General features: G+C 46.8%; 1 protein-coding gene across 2 annotated transcripts in view; it reads left to right on the top strand.

Annotated features, from left to right (window-relative positions):
• Positions 1-21,082, top strand: part of Wwc1 (WW and C2 domain containing 1) — a gene marked incomplete at its 5' end in the record, with an annotated part of 166,521 nt that overhangs the window by 126,353 nt on the left and 19,086 nt on the right. Inside the window, 5 exon segments of one of the 2 annotated variants that reach the window (XM_005376298.2) lie at positions 305-385; positions 1,017-1,103; positions 2,314-2,506; positions 10,410-10,562; positions 13,095-13,201. In XM_005376298.2, the coding sequence (XP_005376355.1) occupies positions 305-385; positions 1,017-1,103; positions 2,314-2,506; positions 10,410-10,562; positions 13,095-13,201 (621 nt within the window). 2 annotated transcript variants of the gene reach the window in all.

Consider the following 21,082-nt stretch of genomic DNA (forward strand, 5'->3'; position numbering starts at 1 on the left):
GCAAAGATGTGCATGGATGGTGCTGGTCCTCCTAGGGCTGGAGATGGCTCCGATTTGGAAGGAGCTGATTCTGGGGTGGTGGTTGCAAAGTGTGTGTGAGAGGAGCAAGAACTAGAGAAACAGAAGCACCTTCTAGAGAGGGGTCCAAGCACATGCCAGGAAAGAGGCTCCGCAGAGATGCCGAGCAGAACCAGTCTCCTGGAAGACCCAACCAGTTTCCCAGAGGGAGTCCTGCGTCCAGAAAATGTCTCTGTTCCCCTTCGCCACAGAGAACCCAACTCCCCTCTCTCCTGCTGCCTTTCAGACTGGGTGCTCCAGAAGCAGCTGCGTTTGACAGTGATGAATCAGAAGTCATGGGTGCCCCTCGGGTCCAGGTTGCTCTGAAGTAAGTGTCAGGGAGGGTGAGGCCTGTGGCAGGGTCTGGCTGGGCGCCTGCTTCATCCACTGCACTTGAGTAGCACTCACTCTGACAGCTAAGCAGCCAGGGAAGCAGAACTACAGTGGGCTCCCCACGAAAGGGGTCCCCATTCCTTCCCTACCTCCCTGCTCCCCATTGTACAGATGGAGAACATCAGGTTTAGAAAGACCTTAGTACTGGCACCAGCACACTGAGCAGGACAGCTGTAGAGCCAGAGCCAGGACAGACCTCCTGTCTGCACAGAGGTTTGTTCATTTTCACCCAGACTTTTGGCTTCCCATCCCTGCCCAGGTTCCAACCATCTGGACCCAAGGTGACCCCTGGCAGCTGCAGCCCAGATTCAGCTGATACACACGTTATTCTCTTGCTGAGGGTTGACTTCAATTCTTTTTAATAGAAATTAATTGCCAACAGTTCATTTTCATGGGAAATTAGAAATGTCACGTGGGCCATCTTTAAAAATGGAGACGACTGGCAGCTCTAGATATGCACGTGTAGCTTGCCACAGTGCCCAAAGTAGCCACATCCTGGGATTAGTAAAAGAGAAAGAGGGAAATGGGCTCCTAACAGGTATCCCATGTGCATCTTTTCACTTCAGGTATGATGAGAAGAATAAGCAGTTTGCAATACTAATTATTCAGCTGAGTAACCTTTCTGCTCTGCTACCGCAACAAGACCAGAAAGTGTGAGTATGGCTTTGGGTGGTCGGGAATTTTCCTCTCCCCTCTGTGGCCCTCCCTGGGGACACTCTGCTGCTCTGTCCTCCTCCAACTCCGAGTACTGCTGCAGCGACTTAATGTGTATGGCCATGACACTGAAGGTCTGTCCTGTTCATGTACGTGCAGGCATAGCAGCACACTCACCCAGCTACAGAGAGAGGTCCCCTGGACATTTTCCACCCCTCCCCTCATACATCCTGGCACCTCTGTGCCAGCTCTGGGAATGGGGTAGCAAGCCAATCCCTCATAAAAGCTGCCCTCCTGAAGAAATGGTCACAGTACATTTTGTCTTTATGAAGCTCAGACATTCCATGCAGAAAGGAATGGGTCTCCCGTTTTAAAGGTTCGGTGCTAGTCACTACACCCCTTGCAAGGATGTGACTAGGTGTTACCTGAACAGAAAACACCTGCGCTATGGGCTGTTGCTCTTCCCATTCAGAGCAGGTATAAGCTGGATTGCACTCATCTCCCCACCTGCTGGCTCCTGCAGCTTGTCTGTAAGGTCTGGAGCGGTGGTGGCAAACTGTCAATGATACAAACAGTCGGCAGCAGCCTGCGTGCTGTGGGTTCTCCACCACTGGCCTAGAGGGCAGCAGTAGGAACCACAGCCAGCCAGCCTGGGGGTGGGACATGGGGGAAGGAGAGAAGTGGAAAGACAGACAACAATGGACCCTTGACTTCTTTCTAGCCCTTGCCCATATCAACAGTGCCAGGACAAATAATCTTTTCTGTACCTTGTTGATACTTTTGCACATATCTGTGCAAAAAGATAGCGCCAAAGAGCGCTATGTGGGTCCAAGAATGAATGCGTCTGTAGTTTTGTTACATACCTCTCTGCGTGGGGCATGGTGTTCTGCTTTAGGTGTCTGAGGGGTTCGATTCCCCTGACTCCTCGGTGTAACAGGCAACCCTCTCTGACCCCTCTGCACACAGCGTTTGTACACAACGCACCTCAGGCTCTGCATGCTGAGATTCTGAAAATTTCGGGATCCAGGGGTAGGAAGAGCAGTCTGAGGCCCTTCCTGCTTGCCTCACAAATACCAGTGCAATGTCTTGACACATTCTCCAAATTCTTCTGCTACTGTTTTTGGGGGGAATTTCAGCAGCTGCTGAACCCCACATATTGGCCTACACGCTAGCTGAACCCTGCTCTCTTGCGATTCTGTCTCCCTGTAGGAACATCCGTGTGGCCGTCCTTCCCTGTTCTGAAAGCACCACCTGCCTGTTTCGGACCCGGCCCCTGGATGCCTCTGACAGCCTCGTGTTCAACGAAGCTTTCTGGGTATCCATGTCCTACCCAGCCTTTCGCCAGAAAACCTTACGAGTCGATGTGTGCACCACTGACCAGGGCCATGCGGAGGAGTGCCTGGTGAGTGCTGTGTCTGTCATTCTGTCCATCTGCCTGGCCTTTGGCCCTTCTGGGAGTTGGTCCACCCTGAGCTTGTAGGGGGTTTCAAGGAGAAGCATGGTGGTACACATTTATAAGCCTGTCTTCTTGGGAAGCTGAGGCAAAATGATCACAAGTTCAAGGCCAGCCTGGGCAATTTAGCAAGGCTTCTTCTCAAAATCAAGTAAAAAAGAGCTGGGGACAGTGATAGAGCACTTGCCTAATGTGCATGAGGCCCTAAGTTAGATCCCTACACCACACAAGAAAAGATCTGAGCCGGGTGTGGTGGTGCATGCACTCCAGAGACTGAGGCAGGAGGATCTTGCAGGTTTGAGGCCAGTCTTGGCTACAAAGTTAGCTCAAGGCCTGAACTGTATAGCAAGACCCTATCTCAAAAAGACAAAAAAAAAAAAAAAAAAAAAGATCTGAAGGCAATGTGGGTTGGAGTTGAGAACCCAGCACATCTTGGGTTATAGGCAGAGATGACTCCACAAGAAAGTATTCTCAGATAGGATGGGGAGTCAGGGGGAATCTCCTTTCAGAAGAAAAGTAGATCTGAGCTGAGTGTGGTGGCGCATGCCTATAATTCCAGCATTCAGGAGGCTGAGGCAAGAGAATCTCCATGAGTTCCATGCCTGCCTCAACTACATAGTGAGACCCTGTCTCAAAAAAAAATTTTTTTTCATTAGACCTGAGAGGTCCTGGAAGATGGTAAGCATTGCCTGAGCTTTACTGTGCTGCATTGGAGACTAGACAAAAGGCACAGACCAACGTTCCAGTCCTGCCTTCACTTTCTGTGTAGCTGATTGTCCTTACGCAAGTTATTTAACCTCTCTGATCTCCATCCTTCTCATCTGTGATATTTAAATAGTGCCTCCAGAGGGTCATTAAAAGGATTAAATGAGACAGTTCATGCAAGCATCTAAGTGTCTGACACACAGTAGGTTTTCACTGAATTGGGCCATTGCTGGTCCCTTTCTATAACAGAGGTCCAAGCGTCTATGGCCATACCACCCTGAACACCTGATCTATAGCAGAGGTCCTCCTCTGACTTTCCTCTTTCTTCTCCTCCTCTTTCTCGCTTCCTCCCCCGCCTCACTGCATTGGCAGGAGTTAGAGATGAAGTTGGGTATGTTTGTGTCCTCAGAAGGGCGTGCCCTTTGAGATAGGCAAGGAGTGCAGATGGGTGTTGTCCAGTCTTATCATGTGGACAAGGGAGGATTCACGGTTAACCCAGGCTTGTGGTGTACGAATGAGTTAGGAGGAGTAAAGGCCTCCATGAACCCCGATGTTACTTAGGCACTTAAGATGCTACTTAAGACATTCATGTGTTTTAATGAGGAGTCAGTCAGTCAGCATGGGTGCCAAGAGAAGCTCTGCTCACTCGTCGTTACTGGACGTCTCCTAGGTGCCCACCCGCGGTTGGGCGATGGGGGTCCTGTGGGAAAACCGCTCCAACAAGGAGCCAGCTTTGTCAGCTAATACAGAAACAGGAGTGCTGAGGGCCGTGCTGGAAACGAGTCCTGTGCTGCGGTGACAGGATAATGTGGAGCCCACGCAGAGGGGCGACCCGGATGTTCATGTGTCCCTGAGCCTTCTCCCAGCCTCCATGTCCACAGGGTAACAGAACGGCAGTGGTGGTCCCTGCACCCTGCGCAGGCTGGTCTCCTTTCTCCTGGGGTGAGCCACAGGCCTTGACTGCAGAGAGGAGCTTCTGAGCTGTCCGGCCTTGCCTGGGGCTGATGGGGCTAGAAAACCCTTCTCTGTTGTGGAGCTACAGCGTCACGATCTCAGGGTGTGATTACCCTTCCTGCCCTGTTACCTCACCCTAATTTTTCAGTCTCATCTCCTGGATCTGTAAAATCCAGCTCATCCTGCCTACCTTGCAGGCTGTTCTCAAGAGTTCAGTGAAACACAAACTGTTTCTCTACCTGGAACGTGCATGCACACATGGCACACTGGAGCTCTGGTTAACACGCAGGTTTGGATTCAGCAAGTCTGGGCTAGGGCCGGGGATATAGCTCAGCGGCATAAGCGCCTGCCTGGCAAGCGCAAGGTCCTGAATTTGATTCCTGGTACCAAAAAAAAAAAAAAAAAAAAAAAACAAATCTTGGCTGGGGCCTGACGTGCCACGTTTCTAGCAGCCCTCTCAGAGAATGCCAGTGCTGCCCATCCCTGGGTCACTCTTCATGCAGTAAGGCTGCAGAGGAACAAAGTGTCAGCACATGCGCAGTGCTCACTAGACATCAGTTCCTTTCCCTTTCCTGCCCAGCTGGGGCGGCAACAGCACCACTGCCACTTATGGTATTATTATTGACAGTAAAACAATAAGGGATAGGCACTGAGCCATGTTCCTGACATGCATTGTCTCTATGGACCCTCATTCCCGTTTGGTAAACTAGGTTGTTATATACTAGTGGAGAAGCCGGTGCCCAAAGAGGTGAGAGACATTGCCTAAGGCTGGGAAGCTGCAGAAGCTATAATTGACCCCAGCAGGTCCACATCTGAAGCCCTCACACATCAGTCCCTCTGTGCTGTCTCTGTTCAGGGCTCCCTGAAGGCTGTGGGTGGGGATGGTGACTAAAAGGGTCTGGCCAGCATCGTGGATGTGGAATGACAGAGCAGGCAGCTTTTCTGAGCCCAGGCTCCTCCAGTGAGGCATTCCCTCGGCCCTGGGCATTCCTAAATGAGAAGGGACTCAATCCTATTTTCCTCCCCTAAGTGGATGCCTTTTATTCCTCCTCCTTAATGGAAGTCTGGCCATCGTGGTTGCCATGGTAGCAGCCAAAGCGCTCATCTCACTGTGGCTTGTCTCTGTCCATGACCAATGGGAAGCCTCCTTTACTGCACATAGCGGGGACATGGGTGTCAGGCTGTTGTGTTTTGGTAGCTATAGGAGGAAAGGAAGTGAGACAGGAGGGAGAAAGGGCTTGTCTGCTCCCACGCGGAGTCGCCCTGCATTGCTGGGTCTGTGGAATCCCCAGTCTAGGTCAAGCCATTTAATGACCCAGGCACCAGCAACAGTACCCGTGATGGGCACTGTCCGAGACTGCTGTTGGGCCAGGAGCTTTGTGTGCAGCATCTCATTTACCCCTTAGCACAAGTACGCAGATGACCAGCCTCGCACTGTGCTCCCTCGGAAGGTTAATGCTAGGGATGTCGTTTCCCCCGACCTAGATTATGTGCTGAGCGGAACATCAGGGCTGTCTCCCACAAGATCACAAACCACAGGTGACAACTCTGCCACACGCTCCACCCACCGCTCAGCCGTTAGGCTATGTGTGATCAGCTCGGGTTCTGTCGCTGCGGCCCGCTTCCCAAGCTCCGTAGTTAGCCACTCTTAACAGCCCCCTTGTTCCTTGTCGCTTGGCCCTACTCGCTTGGCAAAACCCCAGCCCTGTCAAAGGATCCCTCCACCGCCTCCTCTCCACCTGTGCAACTGGACAAAAACACACAGCTACGCCGGGTGTTGCCCTTTGAAAAGTGTCAAGTTGCTGTCATCCTGCAAACCATGAATGGTGTCCAGCTGACAGACTGGCTCGTCTCCTGTCCCTCTTGCAGTGCCTAACTCAACCTTCTTCTCCCGCAGTGAGTGCAGGAGCCTGAATAGAGCGCTCACTGTTCCCACCCCATGTGGAGCTGCTTTCATAGCTCCCGCTGTTCCTCCGGTCTCTAAGGATGGACCTTCCGCACTCCTGTCTGCAGGCAGCCTCTTCCTCCCTCTCCCGCTCCAGGACATCACTCCACAGTTGCTCCCCTGCTCTCTCCTGTGTCTTCAACTGGGTTCAGCCTCCCGATACACCAACATTCTCTCACTTCTCCCATGCTCCAAAAAAACAACTTCTTTTTACCCAGTGTCCACTTCCAACTGTGACATTGTTTCTTCCTTTTTCTTTGTAGTAAAAATTGAAAGAGTGTTGACTTTGTATTTGGTTATTAATTCTGTAAGCCTTTTGGTTGAGTTTTTAGGGTCTTCTATTTAGAGTATCATGTCATCTGAGAATAATGATGATTTCACTTCTCCCTTTCCTATCTTTATTCCTTGTCATAGTTGTCTATAATTGCTCTGGCTAATGTTTCCAGAACTATGCTGAATAGGAGGGGTGACAGTGGACATCCTTGTCTTGTTCCTGATTTTAAAGTGAAAACTTTTAGTTTTTGTCCACTTAGTATGATGTTGGCTATTGGATTGTCATGGATAGCTTTTATCAGAGTGAGGTAAAGACCATCTATTCTAGGGCCAGGCGTGTTAGCACACGCCTGTAATCCCAGCACTTAGAAGGCTGAGGCAGGAGGATCACTGTGAGTTCAAGGCCAGCCTAGGCTACAAAGTAAGCTCAAGGCCAGCCTGAACTGAATAGCGAGACCCTGTCTCAAAAAGACCAAAAAAAAAAAAAAAAAAAGGCCATCTATTCTGATTTTCTGTAGGGTTTTTATCATGAATGAGTGTTGGACTTTATCAAAAGCTTTATCTGCATCTATTGGGAAGATCATGTGATTTCTTTTTGTCTTTGGCTCTATTGATATGGTGTATTACATTTATTGATCTGCATAAATTGAACCATCCCTGCACTCCTGAAATGAATCCCACTTGGTCATGATGTATAATCTTCTTGATGATCTGCTGCATTCTGTTTGCTAGTATTTTATTGGAAATTTTTGCATCTGTGTTCATTAGGGAGATTGGCTTGTAGTTCTCTCAACCATTGTTAATTTTTATCATCTTGTTTTGAAATCCTGTATGTTTTTTGTTTTTGTGCTGCTTTGTTTTTGTCTGTGTTGTTGTTATTGTGTTAGTTTTTTCCTCTTTAAAAAAAATTGAAAGAGGCATTCACTTTCTCTGTCTAACCATCTGCCTAGGCTTCGCCCTCATCACTCCGCTGAAAGCACGCCCGTCCCTGACCTCCTTGTTACTGAATCCGGCATCCGCTTCTACACTCACACCTTTCCTGACCTGCCAGCCGCACTTGCCCAGCTCTTCCCGCCATCTTTCTTGACAGCCCTTGCCCTTGGCTTCTCCAACAGCTCTCTCCTAGTCTTTCCCCATTTCTGGCTTTTCTCAGGGTCTCAGGTGCTGATTCCGCCTCGTTTCCCTGACCTCTCCGTGTCAAGTGCCGCAGCGCTCAGTCCTCGCTCCCCTCCCCTTTGCTAGTCGCTTCCTTGGATCTCACCCTGCTTCCCCGTTTCGAACACTATCTCTGGTGTGTGCTTCATCCGGGCCTCTCTACTCCTTGACTTTATGTTTCCACTCCTATTCTACATCTTCTGTTAGGCATCTCATAAGCACCCCAAATCAGGGTGGCCACAGAGTGCCCCTCGTCTGTCGTCCCGTGTCTTCACTGTCTCAGCTGGTAGCAGCCCCATCCTTCCATCGCTCAGGTGAGGCACAAGGGAGTTGCCCTTGACCACTTTCTTGCTTTCACAGACCATCCTGCTAGCTTCCCCTTCTGAAAATCCCCAGACTCAGTCCATTTTCACCACATCCTCTGACCCAAACCCTGTCATCTCTCGTCTGTGTGATTGTAGTAATCTCTTTCTAGGTCTCCCCAGTTCTGTCCTTCTCTCTCTTCTTTTCTTTCCCAGTACACAGAGTGAGACCATTTAAATGCGTGGTGGCTCACCCCTGTAATCCCAGCACTCAGGAGGCTGAGGCAGGAGGATTCTTGCAAGTTCAAGACCAGCCTGGGCTACAAAGTGAGCTTAAGGCCAGACTGAACTGCACGGCAAGACACTGTCTCAAAAAGACCAAAAAAAAAAAAGGTAATTTTGTACCTTAAAATGGTGTAGAATTTTCCACTTATGGCATCATGTTGGTGCTGAAAAAGTTTTGGAATTTGAAGTACAGAGTTTTGGATTAGAAATGCTCAGCATGTAGAAGAAGAAACTAGGAGCAAGGATTGCTAGTGACTTGAAGAAGCCTTCCTGCCTGGCACAGTGGTGCACATCTGTAATCCCAGTGCCTCGAGAGGCTTGAGGCAAGAGAACTGCAAGCTTGAAGCTACCCTGGACAACTTAATGAGACCCTGTCTCAATTTTTTTAAAAAGCTGGGGATAAAACTCAAAGATAAATCAGTCGTCTCGCACATTCAAGTCCCTGGGTACTGCAAGAAAATAAATAAATAAATAAATAAATAAATAAATAAATAAATAAAATTAATTTAAAAAGTCCTTTCTTTTCCTGAGCCCTTGCCTGGTGTTCTACCACCCACTGGCACAGTCCCTGGTGTGTGGTAACAAAGAAGAGCAGGGAGAATGAGTTAAATCTCTATCTGACCAGAGCTCTTGGACAAAAAAAAGGACTGGTTAAAAAAAATTAAACCTCTGGGGAATAATTAAAGTTAGTTTGTAGGTCTTTCAACTAAGGATGTTCAGGAAAAAAGATTAAATTACTTGAATTAATTCTTTTCTCTATGGGTTATGCTTATACTTAATATACTTAATAGGGTTGTACTTAATAGGTTAATTTGTTGGAGCTCATTTTCACGTATGTGATTCAAAGAAAAACTATAAGAAAGATTTGCTAATGAGAAATCCAGCTGTTCCCCTCCCGTCCACCTTCTATAATTGCCATTTTCATTGTTTCTTCTTTACTTTCTGATGTTTCCACTTTCACAAATGATTCTGTGAGCATCACTGACTCCCCCTTGCACCTCAAACATGGTGTGATAAAATTATCTTCTGTCCTGTTCTCCGTCTCTTGTACCAAAAATAACACGCTGAATGTTCTATCCTGCTCCATATCCTGGTGGTCTCTCTGCATCGGTACAAAGAGATCCTCCTCATTTTTGACACAGCTGTGTAATACCCCATTTTATTCAACAACCCCCTGCTGGTGGACCTTTAAGGTATTTAAAACCTTACTATTACAGAGGGAACCACAGCAAAGATTCTTCTTTGTGGTTCATTTTGTGCTTGTGCGGAGATTATCTGTGGGATAGACATTTACATGGAGCATTGCTGGGTCCAAGAGTAAAAGGTGTCCGTGTTTTATGTGGATAATTGCCAAATCCCTTCCAGAAGGTTTCTGCTGTCTTATATCCCCACCAGCAAGGTGAGAGATTAGCTGTGTCCTCGTAGCCTTACCAACAACTTGTTTGGTCAACTTTTTAGATGTTTGTAGATTTGGTGTGAGTGGAGTGGTCGATGGTTTTCAGCTTGCTTGTCCCTACTTGGTCTGTATTGATTTGCTTGGGTAATGATGGCTCCTGGAAAGTAGGACTGCATGGGAACCATCCCAGAACTTAATGGTGAGTATGATTAGCATGGGAAAGGTACTCAATGCTAAGTACAGAATTTCAGATTTGCAAGATTGAGAAGTTCAAAAAAAAAAGATTGAGAAGTTCTAGAGATCTGTTTCACAGCTGTGGGAATATGCTTAATACTCTGGAATGGTACACTTCAAATTAAGGGTGATACATTTATGTCATGTGAGGTTTTTAAATTACAATTTAAAAAAAAAAGACAAGAAAGCACAGGATAGATGCTTAGTAAAGATATGGCAAATGAGGGCTTTGGATGTAGCTTAATGGTAGACTAGGGGCTTGGGATGCACAAGGCTCAGAGTTAAATTCTCAGCACAGAGAGAGAGAGAGATGCTTGGCACACACCTGCCCCCTTCGGGAGACTAAGGCAAGAGGATCATTGCACCTAGGAGTTCAAGGGTAGCGTATTCAGCACGGCAAGACCCTTTGTCTTAAAACAACAAAGAAGAGGTTTTGCAAATGAGTAAGCCACCAAATGAATGAGTTACTGGAGATAACACTCAGCCCTTTTTTCTTCCCTGGAAGCCTCTGTCTCACCTGCCAAGGTGTTTTCCACTCTATCCCCTGGAGCCAAATGCTTAGGACCTTGACTCACACTGGGGCTTTTCTTCCGTCCCCAACAGGGCGGCGCCCAGATCAGCCTGGCTGAGGTCTGCCGGTCCGGGGAGAGGTCGACGCGCTGGTACAACCTCCTGAGCTACAAATACTTGAACAAACCAAGCAGGGAGCCCAAGCCAGCGGGAGCCACGGCCTCCACTCCAGGACCTGAGAGCGAGGTGAGCTGGGCTAGGGTCTGTATCCACCCTGCACAGGCGCAGCACCTGGGTGAGGGGCGCGAGAGCCCCTCCTGGAACCAGACAGCCTGGGCAGCAGCTGTGGTCCCAGTAGGGCAAAGGGCCAGGGAGAGGAGCTTGGGGAGGGGTCTTGATGAAGAGCCAGGTAGTTCCACAGCTGCAGCTTGCACCATCTGCATCTGTATTTTGCTTTTCTACTATCACTTGCCTAACAAAAACCTCAATTCACAGCTAGTAAAAAATGAAGCACAGGGGCTGGGGCCAGAGGTGTAGGTCAGTGGTAGGGCATTTGCCTATCAGTGCAGGGCGCTAGCACCAAAAAAAAAAGGAAAAATATGAACTAGAGAAGGAGAAAAGGCTGGGCCTGGTGCACACCTGTAATCCCAGCACTCAGGAGGCTGAGGCAGGAGGATCTTTGCGAGTTGGAGACCAGACTAGGCTACAAAGTGAGCTCAGGGCCAGCCTCAGCTGCATAGTGAGACCCTATCTCAAAAAGACAAAAAAAAACAAACAAAACACTACTGTAAAGTCCACCACGGAAGGTGTACAAGAGGGATCAGGGAGCCAAGGAAAGGACAGAAACGAGAGACCTGTTTGGACTTGCAGGAATCAGGCAGGTCACCTCTCTGAGCCTCTGTTGTTTTTGTGTCTATCTTGAGCCTTAAAAGGTTGTTATGAGGCTTGGAAGAAATCCCTGTAAATAGCACTTAGAGTTATCAGGCATGATGCTACACACCTATAGTCCCAGCACTCTGGAGGCTGAGGCAGGAGAACCACCAGTTCAACGCCACCCTGGGCTACATAGTAAAACCCTGTCTCAAAAGAACCAAAACCTAGGCCTAGTGTAGTGGTACAAGCCTGTGTGTGATCCCAGCACTTGGGTGGCTGAGGCAGGAGGATCACCATGAGTTTGAGGTCAGCCTGGGCTACACAGTGAGTTCAAGGCCAGCCTGCACTGCATAGACCCTTTCTCAAAACAAACAAACCAAAACCTAAAAAAGAAACAAAAAAAACAAAAGAGCATGTGATAGAAGGGCTTAATAAATGATCATTGTTCCATTATTATTTTGAGTTTCTTGCAAACTTTATGTTTTCCTGTCTTTGAAAAAAATATATTTGTTTCAGTGCAGTATACTTTAGCGTGTGACGGTATCCTTACAACTGTTTCCTGCCCTTGCAAGGCCCACACCTCTGGGCCCAGACTGGCCAGGCTTCAGTGGAGCCAGGAACCCTGCGAGTCCTGACCACAGCACAAGTTGGCTGGAGAGGGGTGGGGCCTCTGTTGTCTTGTGAGCCTGCGCTGGTCCCCCCTTTGTAGACTCCAGACGGTCACTGCGCAGAATTTCAAGGGAAGCGACAGGCTGTGTCATCTCGGGAAAGAGAAGGATTAAGTCCGCTTTCTTTTTCTCTCCTTCCTCCTCCTCATTCTCCTCCCCTTTTTCCATCATTGTCATCTCTACTCCTTTTGCACTGATCTTTGTCCTCTTTATTATGTGTGGTATACCAAGGCTCAAACAGATTAACCCGGTTCCATTAAGACATAATCTGGTAAGCAACAAAGCTAGGCACGAACCCAGGGCTTTCTTCCTCCAGAAAGGAGACAGTGAGCTGGTGAAGTCTTAAAAACAAACTCCTCTCCTTTCTAGACCTTGGGTAGGAAACATCAACCCTCCCGCGGTAGTTTCCTCATGTTCATCTTCCAGGGGAGCAGCAATCCCAACCTGTCCCAGTGGTTACGTGACTTATATAAGATGCTACATGTAATCTGTCTGTCCTCCTACTTGGCCTGTAACTAAGACGTCAGCTGCTGTGAGTTCTTTCTTCCTGCCCTGCAAAGAAAATGTCAGGAGTTACCTAAGCTCTTGCCCACACTACCACCGATGGCTGCAGATTCATCCATCATGTACTCAGAAAATGAGGTTCTGATTTTTGCTCTGTATCACCTACTGCTTATTGAGTGCTATGTGCTAAGGGCTTTTCTGCATACCTGGTATAGTTCAGGTCACTTAATCTTCACAGTGACTTTTTCTAGTAGTTACTAGTAGAAACCAAGAGTTTAAATAGTTCCTTCAGGTCCCACAAGTTTCCTCACAGAGATACCATTGAGAATAGATGTTTCCCTCCAGGAAGCCCTCCCTGAATGCAGCTCCCAGGCTTTCCTACTGTTTCTGTCTTCCTGGGCGTACAATCCTCCCATCTCTCCCAGTCCTCCTTTGTTGTTGTGTTACTGATGGATCATGCTCTGAGGTCTCCCTGGTGACTCTATGATCTCCATACTGTCAGAACTGTAATTCCCTCAGTTCACTGCTGAACCTCACTGTCTTCCAAAATTCTGCTCAGTAGGTGCACTCATGCAGGGGTGATTTCTCTGGAGAACTACCAGTTGGAGGACAAGCAGCCCGTAGTTCAACGTTCATGTGACCTTGGGCAAGACACTTGACATTCTGATCTCAGGCTTTGCGCTCATGTCATGGGCAGAGGCCATGAACCCACAGTGACCATCTGATCCTTCAGCCTTTGTCTCTGCAGGATGCTGTGTCTGCCCTGTTGGAACAGACAGCGGTGGAGCTGGAAAAGAGGCAGGAGGGAAGAAGCAGCACACAGACACTGGAAGACAGCTGGTGAGTGAGTGTCTTGGCTTGGACCAGCCTCGGGGATCCTGAAACCTCAGGACAACCAAGAGAAGGGTTCTCCCAGGACCGCTGAGAACCTCTGTTCTCACAGAATCTCTGCAGGCAAGAAACATGAGAGCCTGCTACAGCGGCTCCTAAAACCCCTTCCCACTTTGTCATTTTGCATTCCATGAATGGCCCGTGCAGATTCACACCTAACGTTATTGTCTCGATGCTCTGGCGCTTATTTTGATTTTTTTAAAAAATGAACTGGATTTTATATTACGATAAAAGGAAGATTTGTATCTTTTGCCACCAATTCAAAATTCTTCAGTAAGCAATGCATTTGGCAGCTAGGATCAGAGAGCAGAAATTACAGATGTGTGTAAGAACTTTCTTTCGGGCGCAAAGTGAAGGACGGAAAAAGCAATGCAATTCGGTCACTGGGAACCCTAGACTCCTCCTTTATATCTGCTTTGCTGGTTTTACTAGCAGGCTTCCCTTATCAAGGCTGCTCTGTAGCCCAAGTTGGCTGCATCGGTCACTCATGCATCAGTCAGGAAAGAAAAAAAGACAAAGGCATATGCCTGTGCACCTTTTAACCAGGAAGTGCTTCTGAAAGTCATGCACAGCAAGTTCTGCTTGCTTCTCATTGGCCACTTGGCCACTTAGCTGCGAGGGACTTTGGGAAATGAGGGCTATTGACTGGCTGCAAAAACCAAGTTTCTTTTACTAAGGAAAAAAAGCGGAAGTGGATGCTGGGCAGGCTGTGAGCCAAATCTGCCTCGGAAGGTAGCTGTGGAAAACTTAGTGTTACGAAAATAAAACAGTGCTATTGAAGTCTAGCTAGAGAAATTGCTTGCTAAGCCTGAAATCTTCTCCCCCTGTACTGAAAAGAAAGGTGAGCAAGGGTTTCAGCGATGTTAACAAGGTGCTATGCCAGAGAGGCTTTCTCCTTGATGGAATCGGAGTGTCTTGACAAGAACTGAAAAGGACACAGTATTCTCACTCTGTGGCTCAGTGTAGTTTAATTTCTTTCATACAGACAGAAAGATCCCATCACACGCTTTAAGGGACAGTGACAGCCAAGAGTGGTGGTGCTCGCCTGTAATCCCAACACTCTGAGAAGCTGAAGCAGGAGGATCACAAGTTCAAGCCTGTCCCACTTGGGCAACTTAGTGATTTAGTGTGACTCTGTCTCAAAACAGAAATTTTAAAAAGCTGGGACATAGCTCAGTGCAAAGGTCCTGAGTTCACTTCTGCTTTCCTCATTTTTTGCATAATCTTAAAGCAATTTTAATTTTTTAAGACATAACTGTACAAATGCATGGGATACAGTATCATGTTTCAGTGCATGTGTGTACTGCGCCATGATCACATTAGGCTAAAATCTGTTGCCTCATTCATTGTTCCTTTGTGCGGAAACAGTCAGAATCCTCTCTTAGAACCACTTTGGCACCTTGACCGTGGCCATCCTACATAATTCACACACTAGAACTTATTCTTCCTTTCCAATGGAAACTTTATACCCATTGACCAATCTCTCTCCATTTCCCGTCCACTCTCCCCGCTCCAGCCCCAGGTCACCGCGGTTCTACTTTTCTCTTTTATGAGATTAACTGTGTTATATTCCATATGCCAATGGGAACACATAGTACTGTGCAGTGTTGGTCGTTCTGCGCCTGCCTTCTCCTTTCTCCTAACAGAACGTCCCCCAGCTCTACCCATGTTTTCACAGACGACAAGATCTATGCCTCAGTAGTAATCCATCCATATGTATAATTCATACATAAATCATTCCTGTATATATAAAAGCATAATTTTCTTTATCCGTTCAAAAATTGATAGAGGCTTAAATTAATCACCTATCTCAGCTATTGTGGATAATGCTGTAATAAAGGTTCGCATGTAACTTTGAGTATAATACAATGTGTTTGCAGTATAACATACAAATGGGAAAGGTGACAGAAGTGTCCACAGCTCAGTGAGTTCTCAGGAACCAAACCAGGAAGCAGAGCATTCCCAGTACTATGGAAGCCCAGCCGTGCTTAGCTCATTCCCAGCTTGCCTAAGGCTCATCTGAAAACCAGGAGATGGTACTGACTCTCCAGGGTTATTGGCGGTGACTAGGGGAAGCCACTGGCAAACAGTAAACGCAGTGCAGACAGCAGATATGCAACACATGATAAAAGTAGTGTTAGGAAGAAGAGAAGTAGAACTGCTAACTACCCTCCAGAAATAAACGGTAATTCCCACCTAGGAATGAGCACATCAGGTGAATCTTGCTATTTAGAGAAAGTATGTACGTCAGTCTGAAGTGCCCGGGCTCTGAGTTCACACAGGTATGGATTTGGAGGTTCACTCACCCAACTTCCTGCAGGATCTAGAGTGATCTGAGCATTAGAAGTTTTAATTGATCTGTGGGGTGATTCTCTTATGCAGCCTGGGCTGAGAGCCAGCACTCTAACACTCTGTTTCCTCATCAGTGAAATAGATATAAAAAATAGCCACTGTGTCTTGCAGTATCTTGCAGATTCGATACAATTATGCATGATAAGTGCTTAACACAGACCCTGACCCAGAGGAAGGGTCAGTAACTCTTTCATATTATTATTGTTACATCCTCCAATTATATATTTAGTCTCAAATGGAGCCTTCCCTTAATGTCTTTGACTCCAGAGGTCGCCAAATGTTTTGTGGAAAGAGCTGATAGTAAATATTGTCTACTTTGTGGGCTGCGTCTGGCGTGTTTCCTTGAGCCTGCCTCTGTGGTGTGGAAGTAGCCATGAACATTAGGTAAATGAGTGGCCCTGTCTGCGTTCCACTGACGCTTCCTCTACGGAGACTGAAATTTGCATTTCGTATCACTTGCACCTGTCATGAATTATTCTCCTTTTGATTATTTTCAGTGATTTAAAAATGCAAAACCCGTTCATAGCTTGAACTGTTGAGAAACAAACAGAAAAAAGCAACGGGCCAGATTTGGTTCACAGGCTGTGGTTTGCTGAGTCCTGTTTTATTCTTTTACTATTTCATGTGATAAAAGAGTCTAGTGAGGTTCCTGGAATTTTTGTATGTCCCTTTGTTTGTTTTAGCGTTCTCCACATTGTCTTAATCTCTTTCTCTCTCCCGTCCCTTGCTTTCCCTCTCTGGCATTGCTGCGTTGCACCATACGATAGTTCACACAGGCGAAGGTCTGGTGCCAGAAATAGGCCCAGGACCTGTCTCCCAAAACCCTGGCACAAGATCAGTGGCTCCTACCAGATTCCAAGCTTGTGCTGAGACTTTTCAAGCCATCTCCTAGCAACCGCTTCTGTTCTTTCTCCCTTTGTGGCCCAGTCTCCCCACCCCCTGCCATTCAAACTTCCCAGCCGCTGCCTCACAAAGAAGGCTGGAGATCCCTGAGCTGCTGTCCTGGGGTCAGTCCATCTGTGGCCCCTTCCCCCAGGCTGAAGGCTGCTTTTGGTTCTGGAGCGTTAACTAGCCTTCTGGGCCTCCGTAGCTGTGGACTCATGGGTAGAGGCCCACAATGTCATTGTTACTCACTCTATTTACAGTATTTGAGTTTCTTTAGCTCATATAATCAGAAAACATTTTTTTAAAGATTCACAAGCAAAACAGAAGAGTATTAGAAAACACAGAAGAATCTGTTCCTAAACCATGCAAGAGGAGAAAATCTTCATATTTGTGGGGAACATGTGGGTGTCTGGCAGATACCAGCAAGTGGCATTGCTGGGTCCCAGGACATGTGTGCTTTACGTTTTAACAGACAGAGTGGAAGAGTTTTGAAATAAGATTGTATCAGCATAGTAAATCCTCCCTCCAGCAACACCTGATAGTATCCCTAACCTACACCCTGTGGGACACTCAATTTAATCAAAATACTTAATGAAGAATGTAGACTTTTAAAATGTTTTAGCTGATGTTGCTAACCTGCCTCCATAGTGTAAATTGTGTGCTCTCACTTATACTCCCTCCAGGTAATTCCTACTGTTTCCTATACTGTACCTTCACCTACACTTGATTTTATCAGATTTTTTTTTCCACCACTGCAATAGGCAAAAAGATATTCTCTCTTTTAATTATTTGGCTGTTGATAACTAATACTGAGTGATTTCTTTTCCTCTGTCCTGGAATACTTCCAGAGTCACAGTCAAAGGTCTAAGGAGGTAGTTCAGTGGTAGAGCCCATGCCCGGCATGCTCAAGTCCCCTTGTTTGATCCTCAGCACCACACAGCATAAGGAAAGAATACGAATTCACAGTCAAATTGAAGAAACGAAAGAGTGCAGAGGTGTATGCCTGTAATCTCAACTACTCGGGAGAGTGAGGATGGAGGACCACAAGTTTGAGGCCAACCTGGGCAACTGAAACAGAGCCTCTGTCTTAAAAAAATGAAAAAAGCAGGAGATGGTGGCACATGCTGTAATCTCAGTACTCAGGAGGCTGAAGTAGATAGATCACAAGTTCAAGTCCACTGTAGTGGACTGACAACTGGTGGTCCAGTTAGAACCCCCAGCTAAACTGAGTAAGCATGGTGCTGGGTGTGGGAGGCCCACCTGGGGACTGTTGCCAACAGCATAAGAGGCAGAACTGGAGGAGAAAAGGCTAGGCTGTTGGGAACTGAAAGGTTGTTGGGAGCTGCTAGAAGCTGTAAGGAGCTGTTGATTCTGTTGGAGGAGCTCGTCATGCTGGCTTTCCTGATGAACCTGGCTATTTTCATCCTTCGAGGAGCTTGGGACCTCGTTGGCACTGAGAATGGCTTCGGTTCACTTTGCAGGGGGCTCTGGTCCTCACTTTGAGCATCGCTTCCTGGCACTGGAGGGGAAGATGATGCACTGCGGCCTCCTGGAGAAGCTTGCTGCATTGGCTTCCCTGATGGGAACTCAGCCGTCTTTATCATCGGAGGAGCTCAGGGCCTCAATGTTGCTGAGGATGGCTGTGATACTTTTCAGGGGAGCTCTGGTTCTTACTTTGCACATCGCTTCCTGGCTCCAGGTGCAGATCCCTCGGCCTGCTAGCACAGATCCTTCATCCCACTGGCACAGACTTCCTAGATTCCACCACTGATCTTTGGGCTCCTCAGCGCAGATCCGTGAAACAGGCCTGCATGAGATATTGTTATGGACTCTGGTGCTCCAATTGGACTTGTGGGAGACATTGTTATGGGCTCTAGGTCTTCAGCTGGACTCACGTAGGACATTTCCATGGGATCCAGGCCCTCGGCTAGACTCCTTGGTCTTAGTATGTGGACAGATTTCTTGCACTCTTTTATATATCATTCTTTGGGTGACTATTATAAATAATCATATAAAATATGTGTCCTGTATTATATTATTCCCCTTGCAAATAAACCCCAAACCGTGACAGCCACCCTGGGCATTTTAGTGAGACCCTGTCCCAAAATGAAAAAAATCTGAAGGACCAGGGATGCAGCTCAGTGTTAGAAGGCCTGCCTAGTATGTACGAGACCCAGGGTGTAGAGATTCCTATACTGATCTGGTGCTTGGTGGAGTTGGATAATCCCAGACAGGAAACCTGCCTCCACTACTTAGCAGCCTGTGGTATTGGACAAGGTCTACCAGCCCTCTGCTCCTTCTTAACTTTTTGAATTTATGAAATGGCAGTGATCTCCTTGAGCACTATTAGGTCATAGCATTGCACAGAGGGAATATAAAGCCCTCATTAAGTACTGGCAGGTGTGGCTCCTGCAGAATTCTTTGTGGAGATGTTTCTGTTCATTCACTTGTTGGGGGACCCCTCTATTAGAAGACAAGAGGCTGCTGGGGCCAGTTGAGGTGGGAGAGCAAAGTCCCCTCTCTAGCAGGACCTCATCTAAGTACTGGGGAGTTTTAATCACAGGCTTGGTAGTGGAGATCCAAGTTTTATTCTCCTGCTTGAGAAAATCCTCAGGGAAATTTTGTGTTTACCAAAGCCTCACTAAGCCAGCTAACTGGATGTCAAGTTCTTTGCTTTTGACTGGAATTCTTCCAGCTCAGCGTGGTAACACTGGCTCGTGCTGGTTAGAAGCCTGGCAGTTATGTACGTCTTTGAGCAGTCAAGATGGGAATAGAGATAAATGACTGCGGAACACATGCAGTCCATTTGTCACACCAGATCGTTCCAGCCCTGGAGCCTAAGAGAGCAGGATGTTATGAAGGGTATCACCAAGAGTACATGCTCTTCAGCAAATGATCCTGGCACAGTTGGATATTCATAATGGGGAAAAATTGACTCTGATACCTGTTTCACTTCATGTTTAACAGTCTGAAAGGGGGCATAGAAGAAAACAGAAACTGTAAAACTTCTAGAAGAAAGTGTTGGAAATTCTTTGCAACTTTGAGGAAGGTAAAGACTCCTTAGGACGTAAAAATCACAAACTATAAAATGTACAATAGATAAATAGGACTTCATCACAGTTTAAAACTTCTGCTCTTTGGAAGATACCACTTAGAAAATACTTGTTCTACTTGGATCTGACAAAGGGTCTCTGTCTTGAATATGTGGTGATTTCTTATAACTCAGTAATAGAAAGACATCACAGCTTTTAAAGGGTCTAAAAATTCTGATAGATGCTTTGCAAAAGAAAATATGTGAGTGGCTAATAAATGCAGAAAAAATTTCTTAGCAAGAAAATGTACATTAAAGCCATAATAAGATGCAAATATACACCTAGTATGATGCCTAAAGTTAAAGTTAAAAAAAGTACTGTGGTGTGTGTAGCTCTCTGCTAGAGCTAACTCTATGTTCAATCATGAGCATCTCAAAAAGTAAATTAGTTAAAAACTAATACCAAGTGTTGATGAAGAACTGGAACTGTCCTTAAATTACTGGTGGGAATATAAAATGAAAAACATTCCATTGGAGAAATTTTGTAATCTGTGGGTTTCATAAAAGGATATACTCACGTTTGCTGATGGCCCAGCAATACTATTCTTTCTTTTTCTGTTTTTGGAACCCAGCACTAGTGCGTGAACTTGGCATTTTAAGAGTGGCAGGCCCTCTGCCGCAGAGCTATATCCTCAGTCCTGCAAACCTGCTCTTAACTGTGTGTCTGGGGGGCTGGGGATTTAGCTCAGCGGCAAAGTGCCTGCCTGGCAAGCGCAAGGTCGTGAGTTCGGTTCCCGGTACCGGAGGAAAAAAAAAAAACTGTGTATCTGTTATGAACTTAACTGTATCCCCCAAATTCCTGCATTGAACTCCTAATCTCCAGTACCTCAAAATGTGACTGTATTTGGAGACACAGTTTTTAAAGAGGTAATTAAGGCAACATAAATCCATTAAACTTAGAGGAGAACTAATCTAGCGTGCCTAGTATCTTTATAAGAACAGAAACTTTGGAATGCCAGGCGTGGTGTTGCACATCTATAATCCCAGCACTTGGGAGACTGAGGCAGGAGGATCATTGTGAGTTTGAGACCAGCCTGGGCTACAAAGTGAGCTCAAGACCAGCCTGAACTGCATAGCGAGACCCTGTCTCAAAAAGACCAAAAAAAAAGAAGAGAAACTTTGGAGCTAGGCCTGGTGGCACAAGCCTGTAATCCCAGCTGCTTGGGAAGCTGGGGCAGAAAAACAATGAGTGTAGGACTAGCCTGGGCAAAGCAGCAAGACTCTTGCTTCTCAAAAAAAAAAAAAAAAAAAAGGCAGGCATGGTGGTGCACTCTCATAATTCTAGCACTCTACGAGGCTGAGAGAGAAGGGCCAGAAATCGCTGGGCGTGGTGGCACACACATGTAATCCCAGCACTTGGGAGGCTGAGGCAGGAGGATCACTGCAAGTATGAGACCAGCTTGAGTTCGAGGTAAGGTAGTCTGGGAAATTTAGGGAGACCCTGTCTCATAATTAAAAATGAAAAGGTCTAGAGATATAGCCCAGCACAAAGACCCATGGAT

This window comes from Chinchilla lanigera, unplaced genomic scaffold (genome assembly GCF_000276665.1).
Source record: "Chinchilla lanigera isolate Chin_1 unplaced genomic scaffold, ChiLan1.0 scaffold00007, whole genome shotgun sequence".
NCBI lineage: Eukaryota > Metazoa > Chordata > Mammalia > Rodentia > Chinchillidae > Chinchilla > Chinchilla lanigera.